The 12,472-nt window shown below is 39.8% G+C and overlaps 1 protein-coding gene across 6 annotated transcripts in view; it reads left to right on the plus strand.

The window, feature by feature from the left end:
- The window catches only part of Lims1 (LIM zinc finger domain containing 1), a 108,723-nt gene that overhangs the window by 89,118 nt on the left and 7,133 nt on the right, over positions 1–12,472 (plus strand). For all 6 annotated transcript variants that reach the window (XM_069988643.1, XM_069988645.1, XM_069988644.1 and 3 more), the window contains exons 3-8: positions 2,972–3,038; positions 3,912–4,032; positions 4,305–4,454; positions 8,513–8,663; positions 10,521–10,613; positions 12,254–12,302. In XM_069988643.1, coding sequence (XP_069844744.1) covers positions 2,972–3,038; positions 3,912–4,032; positions 4,305–4,454; positions 8,513–8,663; positions 10,521–10,613; positions 12,254–12,302 — 631 coding nt within the window. The remainder of the gene's footprint in view (positions 1–2,971; positions 3,039–3,911; positions 4,033–4,304; positions 4,455–8,512; positions 8,664–10,520; positions 10,614–12,253; positions 12,303–12,472) is intronic.

The raw sequence follows: 12,472 nt of genomic DNA on the forward strand, positions 1-12,472 counted from the left end.
AATTGAGTTTTGGGCTTTAATTTTTGTTTTTTAGTTTCTACTGAAAGATAAATAAACTTCAGACTTCTACATGTTTATCTATCTATCTATCTATCTATCTATCTGTCTGTCTAACATACATTAATCAGTATATAATTTACTTCACAAAGAACATCTACTTTTTTTTTTTTTTTTGTCTATTGTGGGGCTTGGACTCCAGGCCTAGGCGCTGTCTTCAGCTCATGGCCAGTGCTCTACCACTTGAGCCACAGCACCACTTACAGTTTTCTGGTGGTTTATTGGAGATACAAGTCTCACGGACTTTCTTGACCAGGCTGGCTATGAACTGCAATCCTCAGATCTCAGCCTCCTGAGTAGCTAGGATTACAGGCGTGAGCTACCGGTGCCCGGCTTGAACATCTACTTTTGACTGTACATTACAGTGTATTATGACAGAGTATTGAGTAATAGATCCATTTATTATCCTCTATTAATAAATAAAAATAAGCTATAGTGAATATATTAGAGTTCATTAATGTGAATTTCAAATTGAAGTAAGACATTTTCTAGCAAAAAATAATTGCTTGGCAGAAAAGGTCAGATAAGGTGAAGTTAGGAAAATGAACCCTAAGATGTGTATTTAAATGTTTTTTTTTTATGCATTTGTTTCTAACGCATTTATAAGATTATTTCTTTGTTGCTTTGTATGTCCCTCCCTCACAGTATAACCCCTGCTTTCACTGTATTTGATGTCGGTATAATTTGTGGAGGGGAAGGGGAAAAACAAGTCATTTAAATAAGGATACAAGTAGACCCGTTGCAACAATGAGAAGTACAAGTTGTCATGTGGAAAACAAACTTTACAACTTTGGTGCGGGGGGGGGGGGGGGGGGGGGGGGAGGCTGGGAAGGGATGGGAAGGGTAAACAAAGGAGGCTACAATGCTTGATAAGAAATGTACTCGTTATCTTGCCCATGTAATTGTAATCCCTCTGTACAGCATTTTCACAATAAAAAATAAAAAAAAAATAATTGCTTGGCTTGACAGCAAGAACTAATTTTGCCAATTAAATTTTGTTGGATGTTCACTAAATTGCACAATCAATAGTCATAACAGGAAATTCCATTGACAAATGATACATTATTAAAAGTGGATTTTAGCCAGGTGCTGGTGGCTCACAACTGTAATCCTAGCTTACTCAGGAGGCTGAGATCTGAGGATCACAGTTCATAGCCAGCCTGGGCAGGAAAGTCTAGTGAGACTCTTATCTCCAGTAAACCACTCAGAAAACCGGAAGTGGCACTGAGGCTCGTGTGGTAGAGTGCTAACTTTGAGCTGAAGATCTGAGGGACAGCACCCGGGCCCAGAGTTCGAGCCCCATGACCACCACCAACAACAACAAAATAGTGTATTTGAATAAACAGTATGTGGGGTTTTTTTTGACATGAGAATTGTAAGAAGCTCAAAGATTCAGGAGAAACTTTATTGTAACAATTCCTGTGATTTATTTAAGTGAAAATTTAGCATATCTTTAAAACAAACAAACAGACCAGGCATGGTATGGTGGCTTCCCTGTGTGATCCAGCTACTTGGGAAGCAGTGATTGGGAGAATCATAGTTCAAGGCCATCCTAGGCAAAAAGTTAGTGAAACCTTGTCAGCCAGTAAGCCAAGCATGGAGGCTCATGTCTGTCTTCCCAGCTATGTAAGAGGCATAGGGATCCTGCCTAAAATAAGCAAAAAGGCTGAAGACATGACTCAAGGCCCTGGAGTTCATACCCCAATACTTCCCTTCTCACTCCCCATCCTAAAGAAAGAAAAAATAAATAACCTAGGTTAAAGTTGAGCCCTGTCTCTCCTCCCAATAAATTATAGTTACCACAAGTCCATGAGAACTCTTGGGTTGAAAGGATAGACATGTTTATGTTTTTGTTTTTGTTTTGGTCACTCAGGGACTCACCATTGTTAGACAGGCACTCTATAACTTGAACCATAACCTGGCCCTTTTTGCTTTAGGTATTTTTCAGATAGAATCTAAACTTTTTTGCTCAGACCAGCCTTAAGCCTTGGTCATCTAACCTACACCTTTAACATGGCTGGCATTATTGGTGTAAAGCACTATGCCTGGCTTGTTCTTTTGAGATTGAATCTTGCTAACTTTTCTTTGTTTGGGGCCAAGACTGAGAACAGTCTATCTTACACCTCCAAAGTAATTAGGATTGCAGAATTACAGCCACTTCATCCAGCTACTTTGGGTTTTTTTGGGGAGGTTTCTTTTTTGAGGGGGCAGGGAGAGGAGTGCTTGGTTTGTTATTTGGTTTTGTTTTGGAGACAGATTCTCATTAGCCTAAGCTGGCCTTGAAAACTTGAGATCTGTCTCTCAAGTAGCTGGGATTACAAGTACATGTTGACCACATGCAGCTGGTGTGTGTGTGTGTGTGTGTGTGTGTGTGTGTGTGTGTGTGTGTGTGTGTGTGTGTGTGTGTGTGTGTGTGTGTGTGTGTGTGTGTGTGTGTGTGTGTGTGTGTGTGTGTGTGTGTGTGTGTGTGTGTGTGTGTGTAATGGGTTTTGAGAACTTAAAAATTAATATTAAAGCTATACTAAAAGGTGCCTTTTATAAATGTTTAAGTGAAAAACTTTTAGATACTGACCTAAAAACAGTGTGGGAAGAGAATTCTAGGCTATAGGGTCTGTAGCTTTCACCAGCTGCTTACCCGTAAGTGTAGGTGAGCCAGCAAATACTTAAGCACATGGAGGAGCAAGACCAGCAGACTCTGGAGGTTCATTCATTATGGTTTCAGCTTGTTCAGTTTATCCTTACTACATCAACATGGCAGTAGATGGAAGATCATACAAATACTCACTTTTAGAAATTCTTATAGAATTTATTATAAGTTCCTAGGGAAGAGTTCTTAATTTTCTATAGGTTACATAAAGTAACTTATACTCCTCTTGGTTGCTTCCTATTTACAAGTCAAGTCTTTCTTTTTCAGTTTGAAGGAAGGAAATACTGTGAACATGATTTTCAGATGCTCTTTGCTCCTTGCTGCCATCAGTGTGGTAAGTTTTACACTAAATGTAGACTAAAAAGATTCTCAGTTATTTACATCATTTAGCACTGTTTGGCAAACACTCTGCCACTTGAGCCTTGTCCCATTCCTCACTTAGCACTATTAAAACTCCAATGGTAGGAATGGTTTTTGATGCTTATTACAAGTGACTATTGTAGAAGTACTGTATTTGTCCTCTTCCCTATTACTAACATAATACCAAACTAGGAAGTATCAAGTCCTGAACAGAATTGACTTGTACAGAAAGGAGAGTGAAGGTTTTTAGGGAACACTTCTGTGATTGGTCTGGAGTGTTTTTCCTTTTTAAATACCCTTTGCTTGTTTATGGGCTGGCCAGGAAAAAGACAAGGAAGATCTCAGTAGGGAGGGAAGGGAGTATAGGTGCTTTCAGCCTGCATGACTTGCTTCTGCTATAGTGCTTACTAGAAGGATACTTAGGGAACCTGATTAGAATGTTGTAATGGTTTAGTGAAGGAAGAAAGTAAGTATGTATTATTTTTAAAAGTGTACTGACAGTGTAGCTCAGAGGTAGAGCATACTTGAAGCCTTGGGTTCAATCCCCAGTATCAAAAACTAAAAAAGAAAGTGTTCTGTAGATTTCACTTATCTGTCAGCAATGATCAGATATTATCAAAACTCACCGAAGAGCTCACAGATCATTAAAAGGAAAGCTAGATTTGGGTGCTAAAACAGCCTGAAATCAAAACAGAACAAAAAACAAGGATTAGATGAAATAAAGACCTTTTTTTTTGGTCTTTAATTTGGAGTTCCACTTTATCAAGAAAGATTTAGGTGTTCTTTTCCCTTGGTTTTAGTACATATGTTGCCAACAGGACATCCTTTGTGTATTTCTTTCCCACAGGTGAATTCATCATTGGTCGAGTTATCAAAGCCATGAACAACAGCTGGCATCCTGAGTGCTTCCGCTGTGACCTCTGCCAAGAAGTGCTGGCAGACATCGGGTTTGTCAAGAATGCTGGCAGGTAGGAGTTGGCCATCTGTGCTGGGTGTGGGGTGGTTGAAATAATAACTTTTACAAGGTCATATGCATTTTCCCCTCAGACCCTACCATAGACCACCCTGCCTGGTGTCATGGGAAATAACCCCACAGCTTTGTGTAACTGGCAGGACTATTATCATGCCTTCTGTGTTGCCAGCAGGGACACATGCAGAGAGGAAGTTCTATGGACATCAGAGATACGGGAAGCATACTTATTAGGAAGTACTTAAGATTTTCAATTTGGACCCTCTTTAGACACCTATGTCGTCCCTGTCATAATCGTGAGAAAGCCAGAGGCCTTGGGAAATACATCTGCCAGAAATGCCATGCGATCATTGAAGAGCAGCCTCTCATCTTCAAGAATGACCCCTACCACCCAGACCACTTCAACTGTGCCAATTGCGGGTATTACACTTCTTCTTTCTTGTTAGAAGCAAGCAGTGGAATGAAAATAAAAGATTCCGTTAATCCATACTTCCATTATTCTGTCAAACTAAGTTGGTTTTCTCCAACTTTTAATATGGAAAAGTTTAGATCTATAGAAGGCTAAGAAAAATTATGTAACGAGCATTATATGCTTTAGTTTTACCAGCTAACGCTTTGTACATTTGAGTGTATACAGCATATTCTTTCCCTTGGCAGGATGTATATTTTTGTATATATATGCACATAGTTTTAACATCTTTGTCACTGAGCAATTTGAAAGCAAGTTGTTGACATTGTGACTCTGTACACATCCTTGAGAATAAAGGATGTTATCCTATAGAACTATATTCTCATCAGACCTAAGAAATTAACTAATTTTATGTCAGTTACTCAGCTCATATTAATTAACTGTAAATGTTCCTAAAACTGTTGTTATTATTGTTACTATTTTACAGAGTTACACAAGGGAAAACTTCATTGTTACATTTCTATATATGTTTACACAGTGTTGTCTTGAATTATGCTAAATTGCTTTTTTTTTCTATTTTGATTTTATCTGAATCAGTTTTATCTCCAAAAGGCCATACAAATTGTTAAGCCATGAATTTTCTGATTTCATTTGTTTTCTTTTCCATCACTTTCCCTTTTTCCTGCCTCAGCCACCTAAGTGCTGGAAAGATAGGTGTATGCTACCACATCTTGGTTTTGTTTTGTTTTGTTTTGTTATTGTTGTTGTTCTTTTGAGGAGACCCATTATGTTGCCTACCCTGGCCTTGAACTGCATTTAGAACTCAAGTGGATCCTTCTGCCTTGCACTGTCCTTTCCTTTTCCCCCAACCTCCAAGTACCCAGGACTATATGTGTGAGCTATTTAGCCTGGCTTTTGGTGTAAAATTTTCATGGAAAATGATTCGTTACTTTAGTTAATATGAATTTATGTGCTACATTGTACTTCGAAGGAAGGAGAGATAGTAGATTAAGGATAAAGAATGCAGTTTTCTTTTAAAAGTTCACCTTATCTTTTTTTTTTTTCTTCCTGTCAGTTATTGAGGTTTGGCCCCAAGGCCTTGTACATGCTTGATTGGGTCTCTTACCATTTGAGCGACATCCCCCAACCCTGGCTCCTTTGCTAGTTAATTGGAGATGGAGTGAATTTTTCTGTCTGGACTGGCTTTCAACCATGTTCCTCCAAATCTCAGCCTCCTCTGTAGCTAAGAGTTATAGGCAAGAGCCACCAGTGCCCTTTCTTTTTTATGATCGAATTGTTATTTTGTGAGTAGTTTCCTTGCTGCTTATGCCTTATTTAGGATTTAGTTTCCACTTTTCATTCATATAATTTCTTTTCTTTTCTCTTTTCTTTTTTTTTTTTTGTTTTGTTTTCTTTTCTTTTCTGTCACGGGGCCTGAACTCTGGGCCTGAGCACTGTCCCTCAGCTCTTTAGTTCAAGGCTAGCGCTCTACCACTTGAGCCACAGCGCCACTTCCAGATTTTTTCTTTTTGCTTATGTGGTGCTGAGGAATTGAACCCAGGGCCTCATGCATGCAAGTACTCTACCACTGAGCCACCTTCCCTGCCCCTTTCATATCATTTCTAAGAAGAGAATTTTAAGAAGTGAAATTCAAATAAGTACATTTGGTTAAATGTTTGATGGTACAAAATAATAGCTAATTTAAGCATTTAGAGAAAGAAAATTCTGAGGGGTTAAGGCGAACATCAAATGGGAGAATGTCAGTCAAGCAGGCAAACCAAGTGAGTGCAAGACGCTGAATTCAAACCCTACTTCCCAAGACAAAGAGTGTGAAAAGAGAAATTCTAGTAGGTAGATACAGTCAGACAGACAGACAGACAGACAGACAGACAAATAAGCTGGGAGTCAGTGACTCATACCTGTAATCCTAGCTACTCAGGAGGCTGAGATCTGATGATGGGGGTTCAAAGCCAGTCTGGGTAGCCAAATCTAAAAGCCTTTGTATCTCCAATTAATCACAGAAAAACCTGGCAGTGGATGTGTGGTTCAAGTGGTAGAGTACCAGCCTTTAGAGAAAAAGCTAAGCAAAAGTACAAGACCCTGAAATCAGCCAGTAACAAACACATACAGAAATAATTTTGAGCATTTTTTTTTTTTTTTTGTCAGTCATGGGGCCTGAGCTCTGAGCCTGAGCGCTGTTCCTCATCTCTTCAGCTCAAGGTTAGTGCTCTACCACTTTGAGCCAGAGCGCCACTTCCATCTTTTTCTGCTTATGTGGTGCTAAAGAATCAAACCCAGGGCCTCATGCATGCAAGGCAAGCGCTCTACCACTGAGCCACCTTCCCAGCCCCATTTTATTGTTTATATTCTATTAACCTAATATTATGGTAAGGTAGTTTTTTATTCTCTACACCTTCTACTACCTCTCTGGTATGAGAAATAGAATCCAAGACTTACTACAAACTGGCACAAGTACTGTACCACTAAGCTATTATTCCCATGCCATAAGTTAGGCTCTCCATTGCTTGTTACAACTTCAATAATTGTTATGAAGCTGGTATCCAATCCCCTTTGTGTTTGGGAAGGTGGTAGTTGTCTTTAGCACAGTTGATTTGCCTTTTTGTTGTTGTTTGCTTGTTTGGGGCTCTTTCAGACAGGTTCTTCCTGTGTTACCCAGGCTGTTCTGAAATTCACATTTCTCTTGCCTCAGCCTTCTAAGGGCTAGGATTATAGATGTGCACCAACACACAGAGCTCAGCACTATGATTTAATTAATTAATTAATTAATTTCTGGTCCTGGGGCTTGAACTTAGGCCCTGGGCATTGTCCCTGAACTACTTTGTGTTCAAAGCTAGTGCTCTATCATGTAAGCCACAGTGCCATTTCTGGCCTTTTCTGAGTAGTCTGTTGAAGATAAGGGTCTCACAGACTGTCTTGCCTAGGCTGACTTTGAACCACCATCCTCAGATCTCAGCCTCCTGAGTAGTTAGCATTATAGCCAGCACCTGGCCAGCACTGTGATTTATTTTTATTTTTATTTTATTGTAAAAATGCTGTACAGAGGTGTTATAGTTACATGAGTAAGGCAATGAGTACATTTCTTGTCCAGCATTGTTATCTCTTCCCTTGTTGTTCTCCCACTATCCCTTCCCTCCTCTATCCCCCCTCATTCTTCCACTCCCTCTCCCCCCACCTGAAGTTGTAAAGTTCATTTCCAATATACTGTCTTGTGGGTATCATTGTTGCAATGTTTTGTGGGTATGATTGTTGCAATGGGTCATCCTGTGTCCTTGTTTCAGCATTTTGTTATTCCCCTTTCCCTCCCCAAATTAGACAATTGTATATACAAGATGCAGGGTACCAAAATCAAGTACAGTGACAACAGAGGATATACCATAGGGGGAAGAACATACAAAGGAAACAAAAAAATCACATAGTACATTAAAAACAACAACAACAAAGAAAGACCTCTTGTGTCCATATCTTGGGGTTCATTTTGCTTAGTATAATCTTATATGGTCAAATATACATAGCTTTTGAGCTTTCCTGCTCATCTGGTAATATTATCCTAGACGTATACTAATTATTGCAAATGAGGGAAACCATGGGTTTGGCTTACTTCACTTAATATGATTTTTTCCAAGTCTTTCCATTTCCTAGCAAATGGGGTATTATTCTTTCTGATGGAGGCATAGAATTACATTGTGTATATATCTGTATATACATACCACATTTTCTTGATCCATTCATCTACTGAGGGGCATCTGGGTTGGTTCCATTTCTTGGCTATGATGAATAATGCTGTGATAGCTTTAGTGTGACCTCGTTCATGATCATTTGAGTCAGCACTGTGATTTTTAAGGAAGACAAATGGACTGAAATGTAATTGATAATACGAGATGGAAATGATAAATATATCTGATCTCTTTTTGTACCTTAACATTATCATTGTGGTAGCCCTCTGGAACCTATTTCAGGTGTTTAGTTCAGGTTACTCTGGTCACCTGTAATGGTGAAAAAGCAATTACTGGGGATTATTGCAGCAGTATTTTTATGTTTTTGCTGATAGGAAGGAGCTGACCGCTGATGCCCGAGAGCTGAAAGGGGAGTTGTACTGCTTGCCATGCCACGATAAGATGGGAGTTCCCATTTGTGGAGCCTGCAGGCGACCCATTGAAGGACGTGTGGTAAATGCCATGGGTAAGCAGTGGCATGTGGAGGTATGTACTAAATAGCATGAATATTAGCACTTTTGAATTTCTGTGGTTCATTTGTACTAGTAAAAATAAGATATTCTGAAGATAAAATGTGGACATATTAAAACATTTTACAGCCACATGCCAGGGGCTCATGTCTGTAATCCTAGCTACTCAAGAGGCTGAGATCTGAGGATAGCAGTTCAGAGCCAGCTTGGATAGGAATACTGGTGGGATTCTTATCTCCAGTTAACTACTAGAAAACTGGAAGTGGCGCTGTGGCTCAAGTGGTAGAGTGCTAGCCTTGAGCTGAACTGCTCAGGGCCAGCACCCAGGCCCAGAGTTCAAGACCCACGATGACAATAAAAGACAAACAAAAAAACCCAATAATTTATGTTGTAGAAATTAAGAATCTAGAATATACACTCCTGTTGTGATAGGTCAATATAGTGCAGGATGTATATCCTATTCTTAAATCCTTCTTGGGGCCTGGAGCTGGTGGCTCATGCCTATAATCCTAGCTACTCAGGAGGCTGAGATCTGAGGATCATGGTTCAAAGCCAGCCTGGGCAGCAAAGTCCATGAGACTCTTATCTCTAATAAACCACTAGAAAACCAGAAGTGGCTCTGTGGCTCAAGCGGTAGAGCACTTTCCTTGAGCTGAAGAGCACAGGGACAGTGCCCAAGCTCAGAGTTCAAGCTCCACGACTTACAAAAAATCCTTCTTGGGGTTGGGTATGCTACCTCTAATTGCAGCTGCTCAAAACATATAACAGAATTGTGGCTCAAGGCTGGCCTGTGAGCAGAGGGATATAAATTTAATGAGACTCTTATCTCAACAAATAAGCCAGGTATAGTAATCTGAGCTATGTGGGAATCAGAGGCCAAAGAATTTTGAAGCCTTAAGGATGGCTTAAGCAAAAAGCACAAGATTCCATCTGAAAAAAAAAAAAATAGCTAAAAGGGCTAGGGGTATGGCTCAAATGGTAGAGTGTTTACCTAACAAGTACAGGGCCCCAAAGTTCAACCCAATACCACAAAAAAATTAAAAAACATTCTTTAGATAATTCTATCAGGGTCGATACCCAGCAACAGGAACTGTTATTTTTAGTTACAGATACCATTAAGATGTTCATATCACTTTTCAAGTGGATTGTTGGAACAGGCTACTTAACATAACCATCAAAGAAACCCGAATTAATATAAATACCCAGGCACCAGTGGCTCATGGCCTGTTATCCTGGTTACTCAGGTGCTGAGATTTGAGGATTACAGTTTGAAGCCAGCCCAGGCAGGAAAGTCTATGAGACTCTTATCTCCAATTAACCTTCAGAAAACTGGAAGTACAACTGTGGCTCAAAGTGGTAGAATGTTAGCCTTGAGTGAAAAAGCTCAGGGACAGCACTCAGGTTCTGAGTTCAAGCCCCACGAGTGATCATAAACAAAAAATATAAACATTGTGGTGTTGGGCTGGGATGGTGGCTCAGTGGTAGAGTGCTTGCCTCATATGCATGAGGCCCTGGGTTCGATTCCTCAGTACCACATAAGCAGAAAAAGCTGGAAGTGGGGGGTGGGGTAGATGGGAAGGGGAAACAAAGGAGGAGGCAACAATGCTTGATAAGAAATGTACTCATTACCTTGCCCGTGTAATTGTAACCCCACTGTACGGTATTTCACAATTTAAAAAAAAAAGAAAGAAAGAAAAAGCTGGAAGTGGCACTGTGGCTCAAGTGGTAGAGCACTTGTCTTGATCTGAAGAGCTGAGCAATAGCGCCCAGGCCCAGAGTTCAGGCCTCATGACCAACCCCCCCCCTCCAAAAAAAAAAAAACCATTGTGGTGTTAATCGATTTTTAAATGACCGGTATTGATTTTTTTTCCAGCATTTTGTTTGTGCCAAGTGTGAAAAACCATTTCTTGGACATCGTCATTATGAGAGGAAGGGCCTGGCTTATTGTGAAACCCACTACAACCAGGTATTGATACCAGAAACAGTCTTATGAATTAAAGCTCTTCAGCATTTTAGCTAGAAGGAAATCTTTTGGAAAATACACATTGTTTTACAAAGCTCTTATTTCTAGATTTTTATTTGAGAAATTCAGATTAAGAAAAATTAGTTGCCGGGCGCTGGTGGCTCACACCTGTAATCCTAGCTACTCAGGAGGCTGAGATCTGAGGATCACGGTTCAAAGCCAGCCCGGGCAAGAGAGACCTTGAGACTCCTATCTCCAATAAACCACCAGAAAACCGGAAGTGGCGCTGTAGCTCAAGTGGTAGAGCGCTCACCTTGAGCTGAAGAGCTGAGGGACAGCGCCCAGGCCCAGAGTTCAAGCCCCATGGCCGACCAAAAAAAAAAAGAAAAAAAAAGAAAAAAAAAGAAAAATTAGTTATATTCATCATTTGCTTCATTCTCATGTTTGCTTTGCTGTATAAAGCAAACCCTTAAGCCTGTCTCTGGTGGCTCATGCCTATAATCCTAGCTACTCAGCAGGCTGAGACCTGAGGATCCCAGTTCAATGCCAACCTGGGCACAAAAGTCCACAAGACTCTTATTTCCAATTATCCACCAGAAAACCAGAAGTAGAGCTGTGGCTCAAAGTGGTAGAGCACTAGTCTTGAGCAAGAGTTTAGGAACTGTTCCCAGACCCTGAGTTCAAGCCCCATGACCAATAAAAAAGAAAAGAAAAAATACACTCTTATATGCATGGGTGAAAATATATGTATTTATATATACAAAAACAGATTTTTTAAGGATTAGCATTTTATGATATGGTCATCATGTTTCCTTATTCCTAAATACTGCATTGTATATTCCCCAATTTTATAGAAACCTCTTAGATAACCTCAGTTATAAGTACGAATAAAATACTTCAGTCCTTCTATTCTAGTTTTTTACTTGGCCCTTGTTCTTCAAGTGGTTAGTTGTTTTGGTTTGCTGTTTTTTCCTACTATAAAACTAGTGTTGGTCTAGATTTGTTATATTTCCTTAACTTCTTCAAGTCTAAAACATTTCTAGTGTTTTTCATGTTTCTAGTGTTTCCCCTGGTGCTCATGTACTGATTCTTAACCATTGATTGAGGTTGTGAGCTCTTGGTGGGAACACTGGGTGAGACTTCTCTAAATCACACTGTGCTTATTCCTGCCTGACTGTATTTACACTGTATTTGTTGACTGTATTTCCACTTTCCCTTGGATACAGCCTGTTCCTCATCACATCTGCCCTAAATTTAGTGTATGCTCTGAGTGAAAAATACAGTTTCAGGCTTGTCACCCAGCCCTCAGCACTTTGCTTGAGCAAGAGCCTGTCCACCTCTTCTACTGTAGGTCTTCATTTATCCATTTCTTACCATATGCAGTCATACAGTCCTGTATTAGTTATTTTGTTGTCCATATTGTCATCTAGGAAGAGCTTTTAAAACAATGAATAACAAATCATTTCTATCGTAAATGGTAACAAATGGTCAATGAACTTGTACTGACTTTCTGTAGAAATGGTAAGTTTCAGATCTTGGCTGACAGCTGTTTGTTTTTAAGTGCTAGAACTGGAATTACATTGAATATTGGATGTTCAAAACTTAATTCTGATGCATCTTTTACCACTTTTTTCTGTTCTCAGCTATTTGGTGATGTTTGTTTCCACTGCAACCGTGTCATAGAGGGTGATGGTAAGTATCTATAGGTTTTGGCCAAATATTTGTAGGTCTCAGCCAGGTCCATTTTGACACAAAATCACTTTGAGATGAAAAAGGCTGATGTTGCTATTGTTTGGAATATAAATCACTATCATTATTCCCTCCCCCACCTTTCGAATATTTAACAGGTAATCTTAGCAGTG

This window comes from Dipodomys merriami, unplaced genomic scaffold (assembly GCF_024711535.1).
Source record: "Dipodomys merriami isolate MVZ:Mamm:240054 unplaced genomic scaffold, mDipMer1.0.p SCAF_36, whole genome shotgun sequence".
Taxonomy (NCBI): domain Eukaryota; kingdom Metazoa; phylum Chordata; class Mammalia; order Rodentia; family Heteromyidae; genus Dipodomys; species Dipodomys merriami.